A 22,026-nucleotide genomic window follows, 5' to 3' on the forward strand; every position below is an offset into this window, starting at 1 on the left:
GAATGCTAGTTTGTAGTCCAGCAACTTTGGTTGCTAGCCTAGGAATGCCCATTGCTAGCACAGGAATGCTAGTTGGTAGCCTGGGAATGCTAGTGACCAGCCTGGGAATGGTAGTGGTTAACTTAAGGATTCCTAACCTTGGAATGCCAGCTGATAGTCTAGGAATACTAGCTGCTAGTTGCCACATGTGACAAAAAAATAAAAATGTCTCTTCACTTCTCGACTGAACTACAGGCAGTGTTTACACAGAACAGAGAGGATACTACTTAAGACATAAGTAAAATGAACAATATAAACCAAACGGTCAACAATAAAGGTAATGAACGGTTTTTATAAATGACAGAATTCAGATGTAGATTTTTAGTAAATGTTTTCACTTTGCTATCCTGGGAAAAAGCCAGTTACAGTAAATCTACAATGCAAAAATTGTAAAAAGTGTAAAAACCTCCCGAAGCGTCACTGATGTTGATCTGATTTCAAACCCTCATGTTGGTGAATAAAGCTGCTCTGCAGGGTCAGACAGATGTTCCTCCAGGTGTTTTTCTGAGGAGATAAAACAAGTGGTTACAAAGGGTTCGACACAAATTTACACTCTAATGTCGACAATCACATTTAATTTATGTTAATAAATTTGTAAGAATACGCTGTGAAGAAACTCTACATCCATCTTAAACTCCACGTCACTGCAGGTTTCAGGCGCCACACACCAGAGCAGCAGCGAGTTAAAGGACATTTGGAGGTGATTGTGTTGTAACTCGATCAGTCTGAGCTCCACTGCAGAATGTCTAAACTACCTCCGGTCTGAAAGCAGCTTTGTTCTTGGTGAAGTGACCACAAACTTATGCTTCGACTGCTCTTCTGTGAACACACGACACACAGTTTACCGTGTTAAACATCACGAGAGGGGAGAGATCCTCTGAGCAGCAGGGAAACTATCAACATCGTATTTTTCTGCAGACTTCACCACATTTTTCTTGTGATTTAATGACATTTTATCAGACAAACGCTGCTCGAATCAACATGCTCAGTAAACAGTTGACTCCAGTGCAGGACGGAGCTCCTGACCTTGCCCTGTGACCTCCTGGTTTCATTAAACGTGTTGACATGTTGAACCTCCACGTAACAGCGTGAAGGACGACGCACCGAGACGAAGAGAAGAGGTAGCGATTCACCTTTTCTCTACCTGAGCTACCGGCTGCTTGAAGTGCTGCTGGAGACGACAGACTGAGATGATACCGACTGACTCCACATCCTCCACAGGTAGGCTTTACCTCACAGCTACAGGAATCACTTTCTTTATTCTCATAACTCTTAAAGCGGTCATTCGATGATAAATCATTCACAGCTTCAAATCTGACCCACTCAGAAACAGCTGATTATTTATTTACACTATAACTTAAATATATTTAATGAAGCTATATAAAGTTTTAGCTTCACACTACGAATATTTTCAGTTACAGGCCCTTAAAGTACATAGAGGTGAGTCCAAATTTCACACTTGTCCTGAACTTTTCCCATTTTTTTCCTGCATTCTAAGGATCATATTCCAGCCATGATTTATTTCCTCCAGTTTCAAGGCATTTTGGACAAATTTTAAAATGTTTCTGGGAAGTTTTAGGTTATTTTTGAGAGGTTTCAAGATCTTTTTGACAGGTTTTGAATAGTGCTGCTAGTGAGGTGTGATGGTTTCAGCATTTAAAAGGCTTTAAATTACATAAAGTTATTGGCACGAAGAGAAACATTGAGTTGCAGATATGCTCGGAAGTTGAATTGAAAATGTTGCATAGAAACAGCTGTTTTACATGCAGGCTGAAGTAGTGAAAGTACAAATGTTAATTTAACTACAGGAGGAGTTGAATTAATCCTGTGTGTTTTCCACAAAGATGAATCTATCTTACTTCTTTCTTCCAGGTGCAGTTTGCTGAGTGTGCAGCAGAGGTCGGCCATGTCTCCCATCAACTCCACCGAGCTGCAGTCGCTGCTGTTCTCCTTCCTGCAGCGATGCCTCAACAGCACCAGCACGCAGCCTCACAACGACACTACCCAGCAGGCCGTGCAGCAGGCGGCCCCCGCTCAGTCTCAGGGCATCATGTACATCCTCCTGGTGGTTGGCCTGTTCAGCTTCTTCACCTTCGGCATCATGTTCAGCTACATTCGCTCCAAGAAGCTGGAGAGCTCTCAGGATCCGTACCACCAGTACATCGCCCACGACTGGAGCTCCGTCAGCGCTCCGTCCAGGGCCGTCGCTCAGGCTCTGCACAGGGAGAGCTGCACCAACAAGGAGCCCGTCGTCATCTGCAACCCTGCAACACAAGAGCAGCTGCCAGACTAGAAGCAGACATTCAGAACATTTCACACGTTCAGTTTCCTTTTAAATAACTTTTAATGTCACATAGCAACCAAAAGTTACAGTGTCGGGTTGGTATTTTCTAATCAGTAATTTCACAGAAACAGATTCTTGCAGTTCATCACTTTCTCGGTGCTGTTCTTCTGCTCACACCTGAGGGCTTTTCTACGGAGCAAGTTCAACATATCCAGGCAATCTTTTTGTTCTCTGGCTTCACTTAACCGAACAAACGGCAGCAACAAGTATGTAAAAGCTGCTAAGATGTAGGTTTCTTATTCTGGATTTAGCATATCGTTACATCTCAGAAGATTGTAGAACAAAATCAAACACAAAATATTCAATCTTTTGAACTCCAACCAGCAGCTTCTGGGTGTTTTTTTTTTAAAATCCAATCTCTCTCTTCTTTTTTTTTTTTACATTTTCAACTTGTGTCAATATTTGTCTTTTGTTAATAAATCCTAAATTTTTGTCATGTGCCTGTTGGTCACAGCTGAGTCTGTCATGGCTTCTCAACTGCACCAATGACTGCAATGTTTTTTTTCTTTTTTACAGAAACAGCTTATTTATGGCTGATTTTAAAATAAGAAGTAACTTTGATGAAATAGTATGATTTTAAGCTGAAATGTGGTCGTTTTTCCTCCTCAAACCAAAAGTCACAAATGAAATGTTGACTGTGCGAAAGTTAAAAATCTAATAATTACAATTAATGTCATTTCATTCGGTCAGCACATCAACAAGAAGGTGGTGCGCATGTACACAGCAGCTTTGAGCTCTCCAGATTGTGTTTCTCATTGTTTTTATGACAACAAAAAACAAAGAACCTTTGAACTAGCAGTTCTGAGGTTCAGGAGGTAAAGAATAAATGAAGCACTAATAAAGATAAAATCATTTATGTAATGTGATGTAATGTGGAGGATGAATTCAGTGATTTAATACTTTAAGTCTCAGTTTTAGCCTCAACTGTTCTGAGAAACAGAAAGACCAACTATAAAAACAAAACCCAAACTATTAAGGGGGGCTTACTGAAAACCTTGTAAGGTCAACATGCCGGTTATAAAGCATTAATGCTTTAATCCGTTTCTCTTTTAGGATTATATCGTTCTACAAAGGCCTGTAGAGCAAAAAAAATTACTCTGACATTGCTGCAGCTCAAAAAACTCTCCTCAGAGACTCTACTGGTCAGCAGGGGATTCCTGTTTGTGTTCATCTCAACACATAATCTGCTGCAGAGGAGGTGAGGAGTTCAGTATAAGCTACACGGGGATAGTGAGAGGTGAACTACTGCTGTGTTCGTGGAAACCCAGAATAAACATGAATTTACTTCGATAACCTCAAATCCTGCTTCGTAGCACAGACCTCTGATTACACAACTGCATATTTAGGCAACAACTTTCTTCCTTGTGTAAGAAAATAACTAAAAGGCATCATGATCTCTGAGTTTGATTCTGTGTGCAAATACGCAGGTGAACAATTTGACTGTAATGAAATAAATAAACCAACAGTTGATGATTTCATCTGAGCAAACTCTGCATCCAAGACATGAGTCCTCGCTTGTTCTTTTTAGTCTTTGTCACTGCGTTGGCTCTTTTCTTCTCCTCCTTCCTCCTCTCTCGCTCCTTTTCTCTCTCCGTCTGCTGGTCCAGTCGGCGCTGGGCGGCTCCCTTCACGGCTCGCTCTATTTCTCTGGACAAACTGTAGTGAACCATTTGCATTTTGAGCATCGGTACGATGAGGTTGTAGTTGTCCACCATCTTGTTGAGCTTCACCAGCTCCTCCTCCACAGACCCACACAGCTGCTCCCATTGGCTGAGCTCTGAGGGGGTCAGGGGGTCGCTGAGCCGAGCCCGTCCCTCCAGCAGCCTGCTCCGGATGTGAGCCGCGGCCTCTCTGATGTCTCGCTGTGTGACGACCCAGGGAGGCTGGTAGCCGTTGTCGATGAGGATGCGGTTCAGGTTGTGGGTCATGGGATCGGCGTATGGATTGTGCTGGAACTTGTTGAGAGGTTTTCCGGCTCCACTCAGGTTCCTGAAGTCTCCTCGGGCCATAGACTCCTGGATCAGGTCCTCTACGAGCCGCTCCACAGCCTGAGTGATCTTGATTTTGTGGCTGCGCTGACGCATGTCCCGCTGCACCAGCGCACCTTCAGACGCAGCTGCCCGCTCGTGCTCTTTCTGCCGGTAGTTCAGAACCTCTTCAGACGCCCGGTCGACACGGATCTGTCGGTACTGACGCTCTCGCTGGCTGGGCGTCCCTGAACCCACGCCATCAAAGCTGAGGTAGTGTCTGTGCTGCAGTGCTGCTCTTCTGGACTTATCCTCGTCCTCGTCTTCCTTGCCTCCGTCGGGCTGCTTGGTCTTGCTCTGATGTGCCAGCACGGATCGGTAGGCTTCCTCAACCCGAGCAAACAGCACCGCGTCTGCTGTTGCTGCCCCAGAGTCTGGGTGGTAGAGCTTAGCCAGACGCAGGTAGGCCTCCTTCACCTGTGCAGGACTGCTGTGAACCTCGTCAGGCAGCTGCAGGAGTCGGTAACTTTCCTTCAGGCTGCGGCTGATGTGAGGAGCAGCACTCAGCGACCTGACCAACAGTGACGGTCGACACCAGACGAGCAGAAAACGTCCGTGGTAGAAGCCACAGCAGGAAACCAGGAGGTGGAAAGAGCAGTTCATCTCTGCAGCACTCCTGAAGATTTGAAAAAAACAAAAGTTATTCGACAACTAATATATAATATTTACCAAAATGATGCGATTTATAGGCCAGAAATTGTATAAACAGACAGATTTTCAAGTTTCTGGCAACTGCGCACCAAACATGTAAGATGTGCTGTGCTGTCTGACAACATAACCAAATTTAAACACAGTGAAAATATTACAAATTAAAATCACAATATTCTAATTGCAATGCCCCAAAAATAAACGGCTTGCTCCAGGTTCTGTGGTAAAAATACTAATTCTGTGTTTTCCTGGCAACCACCTCAGAGAAACGGAGAAGCCACGACTGGCTCAGCTGTGACCAACAGTCATATGACACAAATTCAGAGAGTTTTCAGCTGAACTGCAGGCAGTGTTTCCACAGAACAGAGAGGAGACGAGTATGGAAACAAATTACAAATTTAAGTGATAAAATAGCGATAGTATGGAGAGTCACCATTTCTCCCAGAGTTGGTAACAAATGGAAAGATACTGAAGATGTTGATTAAAGGGTTTTATAATTTCTGTACATTAAAAAAAATTTCTTTCTTTCATGATTTCCCTCATTCTAACCCCATCATGCTGCACAGAAGATATTGTTCAGTTCTCTCTCCTTCTAGTCATGGTTGTGCTGTTTCCATAAGGATGCAGGACTTTATATTGCGGTGAAAAATGAACCCACAGCAAGGAAAATGTGACAGAAGAACAAGAACAACTCAAGACCTGCTCGTTGTTCAGAATGGTGAATAAAAATGTGCAGAATTTTGCAAATTTAAATCAGAAATCTCCACTTGAGCAGTTCTTACATTCACTAAACTTTCAAGATTTATTTCTATATATATATATATATATATATATATATATCCTGAAGGTTTGTATAGAGGGGTTTATTCATGCATTATTCGCAGCCTGATTTATAGAATCATCTTATTTTGCTATATTTTCTGATTTGTGCAGTGATAATGCCAAAAAACCCTGTCGAGATTGACATGTCAACAAAATGAGACAAGACTTTTGAAGCTGTGTTCCCTCTAACATTGAGATTTCTGCTGTTGATAGTTGTGCAAATGTGCTCATTTTTAAATAGATAATATCTAGCTTGCATAACAAAACACACAATTTCAGAAATAACCTGATGCAGGTACTCAACTGGGGTAGTTTAGTGGTGCAGTTTAAAAAGTTTGAACCACACAGCTGTTTAGCATTTTAAACGGGTAGTGCCTGAAGTCGTGTATCTCGTTCAAAAACTGAAAACGACCGATATAAGACTTTTTTTGGAGCACTAAACACTTCTCGCTGATGGTTGTCTGCAATTCAAGCATTAAAGGGTGAAATTTTGATTTGCACTTCATTGGCAGCCGTTTTCAAAACATAAAAACTAAAATCTTTCAGTTGGGTAGAAGTGTCCACAGCCAAGCTAAAGCTAACAAGATGATACATCCCTGTCAAATAAGTTAAATTAGCATCATAAACGGCTGTGTGGAGATGTATTTTCACTGTAACTGCCAGGTTAGAGGCTACGTGAGTACAGTAACATCCGCAAATCAGATTTGATCAATAAACTGATTTAAGTTGAAGGGTGCTTCACTGCTAGGTCGCTACGTCAACTTTAGCAAAAGCAAGAGAAACATCTGTAGACATTTACCGCTATTATTTACCACTAAAACTGAAGCACAAACCTGTTTATCACATTCATGGACACGTTAACGCTGTGTGACCTACAGCTGAAACTCTGCTCACCGCCTCGGTTTGTTGTTGTTCCTGGAGCTTCTTCTTCTTCTCCTTTTATTCTGCAGCTTCATCGCCCTCTGCCGCTGTTAACACTTCTTCTACGGCGCCTTTAATGTAAACAACGGCTACGCAAGAACGGGGTCATGGCGGTGTTTGTATATATCTATGGCGGTCATGACCGTACAAATATTACATGAAATAAAAATATTCTGACTAATTTAAATACTAGATAAATATTAAAGGTTAACACACTAATATAATATGATATAATATTTAACTTTATCAAACTAAATTAAATACCGAGGTAAAGATATTGCTAAAGGTGTACTGTGTGGCCAAAATGATCATCAAGAATATTTATCACAATCGTTGATTGATTTTAATTTATATATATATATATATATATATTTAGGATTTTGACATTTTCCCGTGACTTTAATAGGGCTATACATAGAGGCAAACACTCACACTCACATTCACACCTATGGACAATTTAGAGTTATCAATTAACCTCAGCGTGTTTTTGGACTGTGAGAGGAAGCCGGAGCTCCCAGAGAAAACCCACACATGCACAAGGAGAACATGCAAACTCCAAGCATAAAGATCCTGGGAAGACTGGGATGCAAACCAGGGATCTTCTGCCTGCAAGGCCACCAAGCCACTGTGCAGCCCCTCAGGTGACAACGGAGTCATTTCCAGTTCATGTTTAATTGACAAACAACAGTGAGATTCACAGCATGGCAAATTAAAGTAACATAATTTCTCAGATCCAGAATTGTCCTTCCTGATGCCTGCAGGATAGGGTTGGGCTCAGAGGTCAGAGGTCAGGGGCATTCAGGCTCCTCAGCCACAGCTCCAGGGCATACTTGGTCCCGGTGCTGACCCGCTCCACATCTGGACCGCTGGCCGGCGCCCGGTTGACAAAGACCGTGACAGGCAGCGAGGAGTCGGACAAAGCTCCGTCTGCAGACACCTGGGACACACTGAAAACGCAGTGAAATCATAATGTGAGGGACAACCTCCTTAAACAGTATTGATTCTGTCACTGACATAGGAAATGCTCTTTTAAGATGCATTTTACACTAACTTTTTTTTTTTGCACAAAGTCACTTTTTAAATGTTGAATACAATCTTTTTAATTGTTCCCCTTATGGTTATTGTCTTATTCAAAGTGTAAAAAACCCTGCTGAAACATTATCTTGCAAAGTATTCCATGCATCGAGCTAAAACTTCACAGACATTTTCATAAATGTGCCTGTTTCATACCTGACGCTGCTCGGCAGGTCGTCCAGGTGAACCTCTTCGTCCTCGCCGTCCACAGCGGACACGATGGATCTGATCAGCCGGCTGTCGGCCCACAAACAGGCGCTGACCTCAGCAGGTGAAGGGCTGAGAGAGGCCTGCAGGGAGGAGCCACCAAGAGAGGACAGAAACAGAGGAAGCAAGAATCAGGTCTGCTGTGTAACCTGGTAGATACCTGATGCTGCACAGCTTCTGCTCAGAGTTTGGGATTTAAAATCAGGCGTGAAAAGGTTTAGCATTTTATCAGTTCTTCCTACAACGGTTTATCTGAGCGATACAGATTCTCAGCTGAGGTTTTAATCAGCAAACCTCTTGAGGTGTATGAAGCTACACAGTTACATTGCTAAAGGAACCTACGCGCATTCAGTCGGTGATTCGGAAAAGGAATAAATATTAGTGATGTCTGATATTGGCTTTTTTGCCAATAATGGATATGCCGATATTATCCAGTTCTCAATGTCTGATTCTGATAACAATCGATGCCGATATATGTGGGCTATTTAACTAAATGTAGGTAACATGACATCTCTCCTGTTGTGGAATTAACACATCATTTCAATTTTATTGTGATGCTCCATTGGATGCATTCTCAAAAGCAACAAGGCTTTTCAAATGTAAACATTGTCTATGCAAAATAAGAAAAATACTTCAACCGTAAGTTATGGAAAAAAAAACATATTTATTCAATTTTTTTAAAATCAGTTTTCATGATAGGCCAAAAAAACCCCAATAACGATATTGGCCAATATGACATTTTTATGCCAATATCAGCATCCCTAATAAATGCGTTTTTAAGTTTGGTGTTGATTTGCTGCCCAGTCCATTTTCAACTGCTGGTACTCTAGCTTATAGAACATAGATTAGAAAATTGACTATTCTATTGACATCTATCAGAGAGAATATTCAATCAATAACACTAATTTTACTACAGTGATTACTGAAAATAGAGCTTCAAAGCTTTAATCAGCAGCTCTAAGTCAGGAATAAGCAGCTGTATTGAGTCACTGAGTGGGAAAATACATTAAACAACATTAACGTACAGCATGAACAGTTTTCTACCAGCATTCCTCTCTTGCATCATTTGCAGTAGCAGAACTTTTCTTACGGTGAAAAATGTTTCTATTCATTAGAACTGTTCATCTTGACTGAGATAGGCAGCACGTGATTGGTTGGAGAAGAGTGACATGATGAATTAAACACCTCTTTTCATGGGAACAAGCATAGAGTCAAAATAAGAAAATCTGATTAACAAAGAAAGCTGATAACCACTATCAGCATATCACTATATTATTTCTGTTATAAAAGTGTGTGTGTGTGTGTGTGTGTGTGGCTGTGTGACTGTCTGTGTGTGTATGTCTGTGTGTTCATAGGAAGTATGATGTGGGGCAGGATTTGGGAGGGATGTGGGGCATTGTCTTTTTATTGTTTGTTTTTAACTTGTTAAGCACTTTGTGTTACTTTTTGGATGAAAAGTGCTATAGAAATAAACTTTGATTGATTGATTGATCAGGATACCATAATCTCTGGTTGGTACCTGTTATCTCTGACTGAGGTTATAGTTTTTGTCGAGCCAGTTTACATAAAGCAGCTCTGGAAATGTCAATCTTGTTTCGTAGTAGAGCTTTTGATCAGACCAGGATAACATACACTGAGCTGCTCTAGCTGTTACCTGTAGCTGCAGGTGTGTGAAGGACGAGTGCAGCAGCATGTAGACGACAACATGGTGCCTCTGAGGAAGCCCTCTGGACAACATGGGAGGAAATACCGACTGACAGACACACAGACAGAGAAGACTGTTAAATAACCACAAACACCAGGGTGACAGAATAACTTTTTCACGTGGTGGTGAGACCAAATCTGTCAAAAAATGGTTGTACCAACACATGATATTGCACAACATGGTATTACAAGCTGGTGGACCGTTGGCTTGATTTGCATAATCTGGTTTTACTTTTATGTAATAACTGACAGTGACTTGATGCTTGCAAAATAATTTAAACTGGAAAATATATAAGGATTATTGTAACAGTAGTGACGATGTCAGAGCTTCATGTGACGTTAGGACACTCTCCTGTGTTTAATGACTGATCGAATGACTGAGACTGATCAGTTCGTCTCCTGTAGTTCTGTCTCTGGTTTTCAATCTTTTTCTGTTCTATTGTCCACTAAGGTGCAGATCCTAAAGCATGATTATTGATTGTCTCCGAGATTCCGTTTCAGTGCAATCTGTGGCTGCCTCTTAACTTGGCTGTTAGCTGTTAGCATAGCATTAGCTCATCTGAAAGTAGCTAATGTCCTGATTTGTGTCAATGGCTGTGCTTTTTGTTCAGGTTTTGCAGGTTAAGTCACTGCTAGAAAGACGTATCTGTCAGTTTGGACAGCGTTTTAAAGAGATTCTGACTTTAGAAAGATGGTACAGTGCTCCAGATAGCGTTAGCCACAAGCTAAGAGGTACAGCTAACCTCTCAGTGACAGCATTAGACCAAGACCGTTTCAGTGCTAAGTTTCAGTGGCATCGACACTCACAGGTAAAATATTCTGGTGTTTTTAGGTGAAACTGAACATGCTTGTGGAAGGTTGTGGTGTTCATTGTAACTTCAGCAACATCTGCCACCTCACCTTCAAAGTCGGCTCTGTTAATTCAGACTCAAAGGAACACATTTAATGACTTTCAGCAGTAATCAATTAATATAAAAGTAAAATATGATCCTGATTTTCAACTCCACAGTCAGTTATTTCAGATGGATGTCAGGTTCATAGTGTTGCTGCTCTCTGTGTGTTTGTCTCACCTCCCACAGTCCTAGTACTTTTGGAGAAACCTCCTCTGGTTTTAGTTTCAGTCCCGTTTCCTCCTTTAACTCCCTGAGACCTGCTTCCAGCAGCTGCACATAAAAACAGGAATAATGTTTATTTGAAGTTTCACGAATGACGTCGACTTAGAAACACAAAAACAGAAAATCATTTACCGTCTCATCTGGCTCAAGGTGGCCGCCTGAAAGAGCGATAAAACAATAGATTTAAAAAGTGTGTGTGTGTGTGTGTGTGTCTGTCTGTCTGTCTGTCTCTGTGTGCGTGACAGACCTGGAGGAACCCAGACGTTGGGAAATATCCGAAGTTGCTTCGCCCGCCGTGTCAGCAACACTCTCTGATTGGCAGTCTGCAGGAGGATGGCCACACCCACATCCACTCCACGCTTCTGTATGTCCAATGGGATCGCAGCTGCCTCTGTGACTGACAGGTGTTTGATTGGACAGAAGGCGGGTCTCTGAGAGACAACAACAACAACAGAGCTGTTACAGAAGGAATATTGAAGACATACCAAAGATAGAGAGTCAAATATGTATGAATGTACCACCTTCAGAGGAATCATTGGTTCTGCATCTCCTCTGTAAAGGACAAATTGGTTTTTGTCCAAAGAGCAGCTCACCTCCACCTCATCATCACTGCCGTCAGCGAAGTGACTCGTGATACTCTGAGACACATGAAGAAGAAACAAGTCCAACTTTCGCAACAGTCCAAAGTCCTCCTCCTCAAACTCCAAACTCTTTTAGAAAAGACATCGCGGCACTGACCTGCACAAACTGAGCTCGCTGTGGTGCAGCTCGGTCCTTCCACACATACACGAGGATCCTCCGGACTTTATCCATGATGCGTCCTCCACCAGGACACCAGTCTGTGGGACTAACTGACTAACCTCGGATAACTCACTCCCTGCTAACTAACTTTAGCTAACTGACTTATGCTAACTATGTTGTTACTTTAACGTAACAGATACTTTTGCCGTTTATAAACTGCACAGAGTCGCTCAGAGACACATCAGAAACAGCAGAGCAGAGCAGAGCCACTAACTCCTGTAGCTCATGTTAGCGTCTGTTTTTCTTCGTTCAAACAGCGAACTGGTGCTTCACCGCCTCCTGCTGGTTGGAAGGTGAATCACAGCGTCTGCTTTTACAGCATTCATTAACCCTCGTGTTGTCCTGTGGGTCAAAATAGACCCGGTTTAGAGTTTGAAAATGTGGGGGGAAAACAAAATCACAGTGAAACTTCTGATGTCCACATTTTCAACATTTTTGGGAAATCTTTGAACATTTTTTGCTGGAAAAAAGAACTGCTAAAAAAGTTTCTTTAAGCACATTCACAAAAAAAATCAACCAAAATAAAGCAACTTTCACTGGATTTTGGTTGATTTTTTTGTGAATGTTCTTTAAAAAATCTTAGAAGTTTTACTGCTGTACATGGAATCACTTTAGATATTTTTAGGATTTTTTGGAAATTTTTAAACATTTTTAGAAACATTTACAAGAATTTTCTTGCCAAATTTGGGGGATTTTTTAAAAATAAAACTTTTAAGGGAAACTTTAAAGGAATTACTGGAATTTTCTTCTTGAAGGTTTTCTGAATTTTTAGGAATTTGGGGATTTTTTTCAGACAGGGAAACAATATTTTTTGGTGCCTGTAAATGAGGACAATGGGAGGGTTAAATATTAAAAACCTAGTATCATCTGGATCACATCAATATGTCCAAGATCTGAAACATGACTTGGTAAGAGTCACTTCTTGAGTTGTTTCAGAGAAATAACTTCAAATTGCACTTAACATTTTATATTTCTGCTCTACCATTTCTTCTTCCCCACCGCAGTCACATCATGCAGTGATGTTTTCCAATTTTAAAAAATAATTCTAACTCTTTATTCACAGCTTTAATTTAGCCTGACTTCTTGTTTTGCTAAAAACTTACCTGGTCTTTGTTTTTGTTGACAGTTTTGCAGCACAGTGAGAATCTGTACAGTTTCCAGCTGGTTTTAATGTTGTAGCTGATCTAATTTCTTTTTTTAGATGCAATACACAATGACAATTAAGTAATTTATCTTGTACCTGTGTTCTACTCAACAAAACAGGCCAGCAAGCTTTTCTTTTTTCAGCATCAGTGTGAAGGTTCTCTAAAGTACATAACAGATTCATTTAAAGTGCTATCATACGTATGTCATACACTCTTTTTCCATGCTAGTTAATTTTTAGTACTGTTACAAAACCACCAGACTACGGTCAAAACACGCACAATTTTATTGTTGCTTTGTAGACAAACAATACATATAAAGTGTGAAAAGCATTCAGCAAGTCATTCTTTACCGTCAGTTTCATCTGGGCAATGAAGATTTCAAATAAACATATTAAAGGTGCAAGCCACATAAGTCTCACTGTCATGCTGGGATAAAGTTATGTGGATCAGCCAGAGGCACTGTGTGTTTCAAACACCAGATTATAAGCTCTGGCTCCATCTCTTTTTTTAACTTTATCTGAGTAACAGTTACTCCTTAAAGGTTGACTCTTCTTCTCTGATGGCACTATTATAAACCGTACCTGTGTTATATTTCTACATCAAGTCTTTATCATCTGATTCATATTAAAGCACAATCACAGATTTACTCCACCACAGCAAAAACACCTGGTTAAGAGCAGGGAAAGACGATTACAGAAAAGAGTGACAGACAGAGTTGAAGTATGGTTGTACTCTGTAGTGGTTAAATGCAGTATTTTAAGTGATATTCAGAGGTTTTGTCCTCCCCTCTCAGGGTGACGCTGGGTGACAGATGTCCTCGCCGTCGCTGTCCAACAGGGCGCCACAATCGCCCTCCTCCGCCTGCAGGTCAAACAGAAAATTCATCATCATCTGCTGTTAGAGGACAGTTCTGGCTTAAATTAAATTGAATTAACTGTTAAAATAAAATAATCAAAATAAAACTATATACTTTAAAAAGAAAAAGAAAGGGAACAAATATAAAATAATAATATAAAAATTCTGGAAGTTTCAGGTGAACTGCAGGCAGTGTTTACATCGAGCCCAGAAAAGACAATTATAAATCTAGGCAAAATATATAAACTATGTAAAGTGACCATTTATTTTATAGCACTGGTGAAAGATGTGGATACAACAGAGAATGTTTCAAATGTTCTCTTTTTTGTAAAGTAAAAAAAAAATCTTATATATAAACAATAATAAAAAAATATAACTGATGTTGCACTTTTGCAACAGTGGGTTTTACAGGTCTGAAAATGTTCCTGGTTGTGAGAAGGAACAAGAAGAAAACACATTCCTGAGAGAAGTGGGGCTGAAATAAAGAATCTTACCTTGATCGGGGCGTAGTATCGGTACAATCTGATGGCTTTGCCGCTGAAAACACAAACGGTGATGGCGACACAAACCTGCAGGATGACCAGAACCAGGAGGAGGCCGAAGAGTCCGTACAATGTCCTCTGAAACAGCAGCGAACACAGACTTCAGTTAGGGTGCATAAACGTGCTTCAGACTTCACAGTTAGCTGTGAGTTCGCTGCCTGATTGTGTTCTTTGAGTTCCACAAACTTACATCCACAAACCACACTTTCTCCAGACACCTTGTCCTCATATCATAGGGGTCGCTCAAACTCCAGAATTCGTTTGGGTCACAGATTATGTTGTCCACTTTTTGGGCGGCCATCAGCCAGCAGAGGTACGCTGCTCCCGTCAGGCCGAGCAGCACGCTGAGCACATGGGACATCAGAGACGCCCAGACCTGCAGCAAACAACCAGAATCACACTGAGTTCTGATCCACAGACACAAACCTTCACATTATTTCTCTGCTGCACAGTTCCACTGATGTTAGAGGCCTTAAAAGTTGGTGAAATGTCAACCACAGACGGTACTTTTAGGCGGTAATATTGATATATCCACATACTTGTACACTACTGTACAAAGGTTTGAGGTCACCCACACAATTTCATGTTTTCCATGAAAACTCACACTTATTCATGTCCTAACATAACTGCACAAGGGTTTCTAATCATCAGCTAACACCATGTAGCATTAGAACACAGAGTGATGGTTGCTGGAAATGTTCCTCTGTACCCCCATGGAGATATTCCATTAAAAATCAGATATTTCCAGCTAGAATACTCATTTACCACATGAACAATGTCTTGACTGTATTTCTGATCTATTTAATGTTATCTTCATTTAAAAAAATGCTTTTCTTTCAAAAATAAGAACATTTCTAAGTGACTCCAAACTTCTGAATGGTAGTATTAGAAGGGACTTTAAGTTTCCTCCTGCAAACGCTGCTTTCAAACTCGTTTGGTTGATTTTTAGCCCCATTTCCTCCTTTTTGTAACTCTGTCAAGTGATAACATGCGTGAGCTTGAACATGCACAAACACGTTGGAATCCTGTTTGTCTGTTTACAGAGCCAGGACTTAGCATGAACACTGAGGCTGTGAGGAGATATTCAACGTCAAATTGGAGGTTTGTCTTCATCATTAATCAAATGAACTCCTCTTTAGCCAATCTTCGTTTTATTTAAAAACGAATAAATACTCTTTGTTCACCCGTTACATGAGAAGTTGAAGCGTGAAAACTCACCAGCTGGATTGAGGTCCCTCTCCTCGCCGCCACCGCCACAGAGCCGGAAATCACAAACTGAACAGCAGCAGAGAGAAACGTTAGTGAGAAGAATTACGTCTGATTGGCGTTCATTTTTCATGTTACTGGACCATTCCACCTCATGTCAACAATATTTAAATACAACTGGCTGATCATCTCTGATTTACCTGAACATTCACTGGTTTTTTTTGTATTTCTAAACATATCTGTGAATGTTTATATTAAAGTTTCTAACACGTACTGAGATTGAAAAGCACCAGTCGACCCATTTTCAGCAGGTTTTTTTCACACAGCAGTTTGAACAAAAATATCTCAGGAACTATTAAAGATAAAAGCCTGAAATGTTCTGTTATTTCTCATCATGTGATTGATGTAGAATCTGTGATACTGAACAAGTAGATCAAAAGAAAATATTCCCATATTAACAAAGCGGGGTCTGTTAATTCAAAATACGCCCAAATTAAAAACTCATATTTTCTTAGTCGTACTTGAACCGCTTTGAAATTGAATGAAAAATAAGTTTTTCCCATTTTTGTGACCACGTGTTTCATATTAACAGTATTCTACACTTTTTGTTTTGTAGTATTGCAGCTACATGTGGTTTAGGAAATATCTTTAGTTGGCCTTTATTTTTGTTGCTGTGTGCTAAAAGATGGAACTTTCCATGAAGGATTCACTTTTTTTTAATATTTTAACTCACCCCTAACAAGAGATTGTTTGATCTACTTTTCTAGTATTTCATCAGTGACATTAACATGATTTTATTTTTTATACTTCCTGAGGTATTGTTGTTCAAACTGCCTCAAGATTCAATATGGCAAAAAACCTGCTGAACGTAGGTCAAAAGACAAGTTTTGGACCCATTTTATCTGTGAAAGTATTTGATCTATCAAGCTAAAATATCACAAATAATAAGTTTGAAGCAAATCAGAGATGATCAAACAGAAGCCTCCTGATGATCTGAGATGGAATAACCGCATTAATCAGGTTTGTGTTTACGTACAACGGCGGCGAAGCAGAACGGAGCGGAGACTATCATGGCAGGAGAGAAGATGGCGAACACGCTGAACGAAAAGCACACCAGGCCGATGCAGATCTGAACAATCTGAAAACACACACAGAGAACACACACGCTGTTACTTTGATGGCTCTTCTGCTCAGACAATCCTTCTTCAGAGCACGTTTCCAGGATTGTAAAATCTTAAAAATCTTAAAAAAAATTCTGAAAATTTGCAAAACCTTCACGAAGACAATTCCAATAATTCCTTAAAAGTATTATTTTAAAAATGTTCCACAAATTTGGCAAGAAAATTCTTGTAAATATTTTCAAAAAATGAGTAAAAATCTTCCAAAAAAATCCCAAAAATATCTAAAGTGATTCCATACATATCAGTAAAATTTCTAATATTTTCTTTAAGAACATTCACAAAAAAAATCAACCAAAATGCAGCAAAATTCGTTGGATTTTGGTTGATTTTTTGTGAATGTTCTTAAGAAACATTTTTTTTCCCCCACTAAAAAATGCTCAAAAATTGCTGTTGAAAATGTGGACATCACAAGTTTCACTGTTGTTTTTTTCTCCACATTTTCAAACTTCAAAACAAGTTAATTTTGGCCCGCAGGACGACACGAGGGTTAAGCCTGTCTGCAGTGTCTCACTTCTCTACTTCCTCTGTGGATTTATGGAGGTTATTTCTGGATGGACATCAGAGGTAAGAGTGTCTCGCGGAAAGTTAGTCCCTCTGAAACTACAAAATATCTGAGGGTCTCTCACCCCGAGGCTCAGCGGCTCCCCCCGCAGAAAGGCGGTGGTCATGTCATCCACCTTGGCGGGGTTCTTCTTAGCAGGAGGCGGAGTCTTCACGGCAGAGGGCGGGGCCTTCAGCTGAGCATCAGCAGGAGTCTGAAGCGGGACGGACTTCTCATCTTTGGGAAAGACTTGAGTGACGACCACCATCTCACCTACGGTGGCGATCGACGTGGACGCCATGACGATGGTCAGAGGGAATTCTGGGAAAATTAGAAGCGCAAACACCTTCAGGAGACGCCAACTACTAGTCCCAGAGTGCTTTGCTGTGTGAAACATTATTATTTTTAATAGCACTGGTAGCTTACCACTGAAACTGACATCATATATAAATAACATAACATTGATTTTAATACCATTTATTGAGCAATCACTAAACAACCTTACAAGAGTGAGACGTGGTTCTAGCATCAGTCACACACTCTGAAGGACTGAAGACACTAATAATAACTAATTGTAGTGAAATGTAATTTTCGAGGCTGTTTAAAGCTGGAAACCACAACAACGCTCCCTATGGGATACCACCAGTGGATGCATCACATCACAGATAAAGGAACAGACTGACAGGTAGAGAGCAGGAAGAGGGTATTTTTATTTTACAGGGTGCAGCTGCTGGAGATCGGATGAATCATGTGCCAAAACATTTGGATGTATCTGTGCACCAACCAGGGAGAACTAAAACCACGGTTTATCTCCACCCTATAGCAAATCACATTTCAATGTCTGAATTATGTTTGTGTTCATATGCCACTTTATCCTTCTTCTGGGGCAATTTTCAAACACAGGACAAGATTTTTTTGAGACACTGACTGAGAGAAGTTGTTTATCTTATATCTCAAACAAAAAACACGCAGTTTCACAACATCCAGTCAGAGAGATTCAGACGCTGCTGGCTGATCAATTAAACCGAAGTTTGCACAACATGTACAGAAAATTTTTCTAGCTATTTTTTTAGAACTTAAACTCAGTAATTGTTAATTGTTTTATAATTTGGTCAACAAATAAAACTTAAATAACCATGTGTTAATCCTCTGAAGGTTTGAAAAGCACGTTTACTTAAAAAGAATAATCAGAATGACATCATTCATCGGGCAGAAACTGCAAAAACAGTTAAAATCATCAGATTGTTAACAGTGACAACAAGCTCGTAGGTTATAGTTTATAATCCATTTGTATATTTTAAGTTCCTGCATCGTTGTAGTTAGGGAAACTATTTCATGTTAGTCGGGGGAATTAGCAAGCTGAGCATGTTTGTGTGAAGGTTGTCTAAGGTTCTAAGAAAAGAGGGAAAGTTTTGATGCACACAGAAGAAGACATGGTGACACACCTAAAAGACTTTCTGTCTTTGAGAAGACAAATTTAACTTACAAACTATACATAGTGTCAAATGAATAGGAAATTCTGATCATCTGTTCACTATAAAAGCCACAACAAACTGTTATTCTCCACACTGTATTAAATATCATCAATAAATACTGAGCTCAAATCTTAACTTGCAATCACAATACTTAAAAAAATGATACATATAAATCAAAAATTTTCAACAAAATAAACTGTTTTAAAAAGTAATTCTGTAACCGTGACAAAAATCCAGTTAATTTTCAGCTCAACTGCAGGCAGTGTTTAGACGAAACACTTGCATATGCTGATTTTGTGTTTTTAAACACATACAACTTTTACTTTTTTCAGATTTCTGCCATTCTAATTGTTTCGTACTGCCCAGAAGACATTTTTGACTTCTATGTCCATGTAGCCACGAGTAATGATTTTATATTACCATAAAAACTTAGTACACAGTGAGGAAACTTGTGACAGGAGCGAAGAAAAACGGCCCAGAAACGGCTCGTTTCCACATGAGGAAATCAGAGTAAATGCAGCTGACTCAGCAGGGATCATATTTAAAGAGAGAACTAAGATTTGAAAGCAACAGCCTGAGATCACTGCATTACATTCTAACATATTTTGAATAGTTTGTGTTTTGTTTTACCAAAATGAAAACATTTCTTTTATAAATTTCCTGGGGGCATCATCCCTCTGACTCCCCACTTTACACCCAAACCAAATCTACGTCTATGTCTCAATATAAATGTTACTGGATAAATTCAATCTTGAGACATTAGCCAAATTTGCCAGCAAACCATATGAGGTCATAAAAGCTGCTGAATGGTGCTCCACTTTGCTCTATCTAGATCTTGTGCCTGAAATTACAACCAAGTCTGGTGTGGGCTTCTGTGTTGTCTAGTCAGCAAGTCTACAGAAAGACTGTCCATTTCACTATAAATACATTTAATCTGAATCCATGTACCAATCAAAAGAGCAAACAAACACGAGTAAAACACAAATGCTCCTGAGCATTTCTCCAGCATGTGTCCATGTCTTCAGATTAGTGAAGAAAATTTAAATTCTATGAATTTTAAATGGAGTCTGGTTTGGGATACAACACAGCAGAAAGAAGAAGTCCTAATTATTAAAGACTGATTGGTCACATTAATATGACTAACTTAAACTTATAAACATGCACCGAATTTACCAGCAAAACATGATAAGTCCTAAAAGCTCCTGAAACTTGTTCCAGCAGGTATTTATATCGTTTAATCAGTAAAAATACCTTAAAATCTGTGAAATTTTATATGGAGTCTGGTGGCGGCGTTGTAAAGCGCACGATCAGCAATGTTTAGAAAATGTATTATTTTTAAATGCATACATTCAATTGAAATACTAATGCCGAATTAACCATAAGGCCTTAACGAGTCACTAACGCTCCTGAACATGTCTGTACCACGTTATTATATCTTCTGATTAGCAAAGAAGTTTTTAAATCTCTAACTTATAAATGGAGTCTGGTGTAAGGAAATGTGCTGCCCGACAAGGAATTGCAAAATCTGAGAAAATACCTGCTCATTTTACTTAAATGCTAAATGTCAATGTTGATAATAAGAATATCACACAGGTGTCATTATAAAAAAATTTAAAGTCCCACGTTTTTGTAATGAAGACGACAATCTTAAAAACAAACCGCTGCTAGCTAAACTACCAGGAAGTGTCGAGTGGCGCAGTAGTCAAAATATTACATTTAATGATCCACGAAGGCAGATTAAAGTAAACATCCCATTAAAACCTTTATCAAAGTCAGCATTTAAATAGTTTCTGGGTGGTGTGAAAGTTTACCTGGAGTTAAAGTGTCAGTTTTCAGACGCAGACAGACGCGGAAGTTCGTGAAGTGAACCTGACCTAAGTTCTCTGTTGATGCAGGTCAATTATGCTGCCTTCAGGGCTCCGTATAAACTCGTAAATCTGATAGACTTGCTTTCTGATTAGATAAAAACAACCAATTCGAAAAATAATATCAACCGTCCCGTCTTGAATGTTTTTCAGCAGTTTGATTTTTTTCTTATGTTCAAAGAAATGATACAAATGTATCTTTCATGTGGATATTTAAATGTCGTTTATCCACACTGCAGATTCATAACTCACTTCGGTGAGGTGTGCAAACGCGATTAACGGCCGTCGACTTCCCTGACAATATAAATTCCGACAACACCTGAAGGCAGCACCATCAGCTTCACAGCATCATTTCCAAGAAGACTCGTCTGATATGACGCCCACTTCATTGTTACTCTCAGGAATTACAGGAAACATAAAATGCCCTTCCAGAAAATACAACGATGAGTAATAATGAATTCAAATAAAAAAATAAAAAATAGAACATAAAAGGAGAAAAGCAAAATAAAAAGATAAGAAATAAGAAATAAAAATACAATCCTGTTCAGCACATAAACATTTTATCTATATTTTTTTAGATAATGTTTTTTTATTTACTGTTATTTTACTGATTTTACCTGTTTTTTTTTTAAATTACATATACTAACTAGTAAAACCTCATCAAATTTACATGTTAACCATTAAATGTTTACCAAAAAAAACAACACAAAAAAATTGCAAATAATGTCCATATCAAGAAATCGATCTATTTATAAGTGGTAATTAAATCTTTTGAAATTACATTTCCTTTGAATGTATGTAAATCTATGTTCCATAAGTTGAAAGAAAAATATGTATATTATGGATTGAAAAAATGATTTTAAAAACATTTAAACTGTTGTTTTACAGACTTTGACTTTTTGTTTTGCTTCAATATAGATAATATGAAGTAAAATTACAGGAAAAAAACATTATTTTACATGTTAACTATAAAAAAGGCATTAAATTAAATAATGTTCACATTAAAAATGTATATTTTACAAATATTAATGAGTTTGTTGACAATGTATGAGAGTAAACTGATGCATTTTTACTGCATCTTTTACTGATCAATCGGCTAAAATATGTGATTGTTTTACAGATGTTTGCATTATTTACACCATTTTTATTTATTTATTTTTTACGATTTTCAAAGTATTCCACTGCTTTTTAACATATTTTTCTCGGCACTCTGGCTGCCAGATTTTCAGCATTTATAGACAAACATTTTTGCGATGTGGCTGATTTATAGAAATAGCAACACAAATGCACTGTTGACTGTTACTTTACCTTTTGTATTAGATTGCATTCTAATTACATTCAGTGCAGTTCAACAGAAATAGGACATAATGCATTCATTTTTTCCATTAAATTTAATTTCAAGTAGAAAAAGCTGCGTTTTTTTTTTTTTTACTGGCAAACATACAAAAGGGATAATTGATGATTTAAAAAAGTTGCTTTATACTGTCTGTCATAAACCATCTGTAGTCTTAGAA

The 22,026-nt window shown here is 39.2% G+C and overlaps 4 protein-coding genes across 6 annotated transcripts; 1 reads left to right on the forward strand and 3 right to left on the reverse strand.

The window, feature by feature from the left end:
* The first annotated feature begins 1,904 nt into the window (after positions 1-1,904).
* Positions 1,905-2,423, forward strand: LOC110967106 (potassium voltage-gated channel subfamily E member 1-like). Its single transcript, XM_022216619.2, has one exon. It carries the CDS (start codon positions 1,946-1,948, stop codon positions 2,330-2,332), a length of 387 nt encoding a protein of 128 aa, XP_022072311.1. The 5' UTR covers positions 1,905-1,945; the 3' UTR covers positions 2,333-2,423.
* dnajc28 (DnaJ (Hsp40) homolog, subfamily C, member 28) lies at positions 2,365-6,885 on the reverse strand. Of its 3 annotated transcripts, none has more exons than XM_022216618.2 (2): positions 6,775-6,885; positions 2,365-5,026 (listed from the first exon to the last, which is right to left on the reverse strand). In XM_022216618.2, exons 1-2 carry the CDS (start codon positions 6,834-6,836, stop codon positions 3,859-3,861), a joined length of 1,230 nt encoding a protein of 409 aa, XP_022072310.2. In that variant the 5' UTR covers positions 6,837-6,885; the 3' UTR covers positions 2,365-3,858. The 3 variants fall into 3 exon arrangements, with proteins under 3 accessions (XP_022072310.2, XP_051812741.1, XP_022072309.2); XM_051956781.1 differs by having other exon boundaries at positions 6,757-6,840; XM_022216617.2 differs by having other exon boundaries at positions 6,714-6,836.
* Positions 6,886-7,454: 569 nt separating this feature from the next.
* Positions 7,455-11,963, reverse strand: nudt17 (nudix (nucleoside diphosphate linked moiety X)-type motif 17). The gene is made up of 8 exons (XM_022216608.2): positions 11,640-11,963; positions 11,423-11,539; positions 11,149-11,332; positions 11,034-11,059; positions 10,857-10,949; positions 9,737-9,835; positions 8,032-8,165; positions 7,455-7,748 (listed from the first exon to the last, which is right to left on the reverse strand). The coding sequence occupies exons 1-8, from the start codon at positions 11,712-11,714 to the stop codon at positions 7,583-7,585; spliced, it is 894 nt and encodes a 297-aa protein (XP_022072300.1). The 5' UTR covers positions 11,715-11,963; the 3' UTR covers positions 7,455-7,582.
* A 1,145-nt stretch (positions 11,964-13,108) lies between these two features.
* On the reverse strand, positions 13,109-20,616 carry si:dkey-7j14.6 (uncharacterized protein LOC556585 homolog). Its single transcript, XM_022216615.2, has 7 exons — positions 20,459-20,616; positions 17,258-17,493; positions 16,487-16,588; positions 15,463-15,519; positions 14,435-14,620; positions 14,197-14,322; positions 13,109-13,708 (listed from the first exon to the last, which is right to left on the reverse strand). Exons 2-7 carry the CDS (start codon positions 17,471-17,473, stop codon positions 13,637-13,639), a joined length of 759 nt encoding a protein of 252 aa, XP_022072307.2. The 5' UTR covers positions 17,474-17,493; positions 20,459-20,616; the 3' UTR covers positions 13,109-13,636.
* Positions 20,617-22,026: the final 1,410 nt, after the last annotated feature.

The sequence above is a fragment of the Acanthochromis polyacanthus genome, chromosome 12 (assembly GCF_021347895.1).
Source record: "Acanthochromis polyacanthus isolate Apoly-LR-REF ecotype Palm Island chromosome 12, KAUST_Apoly_ChrSc, whole genome shotgun sequence".
NCBI classification, from domain to species: Eukaryota; Metazoa; Chordata; class Actinopteri; family Pomacentridae; genus Acanthochromis; species Acanthochromis polyacanthus.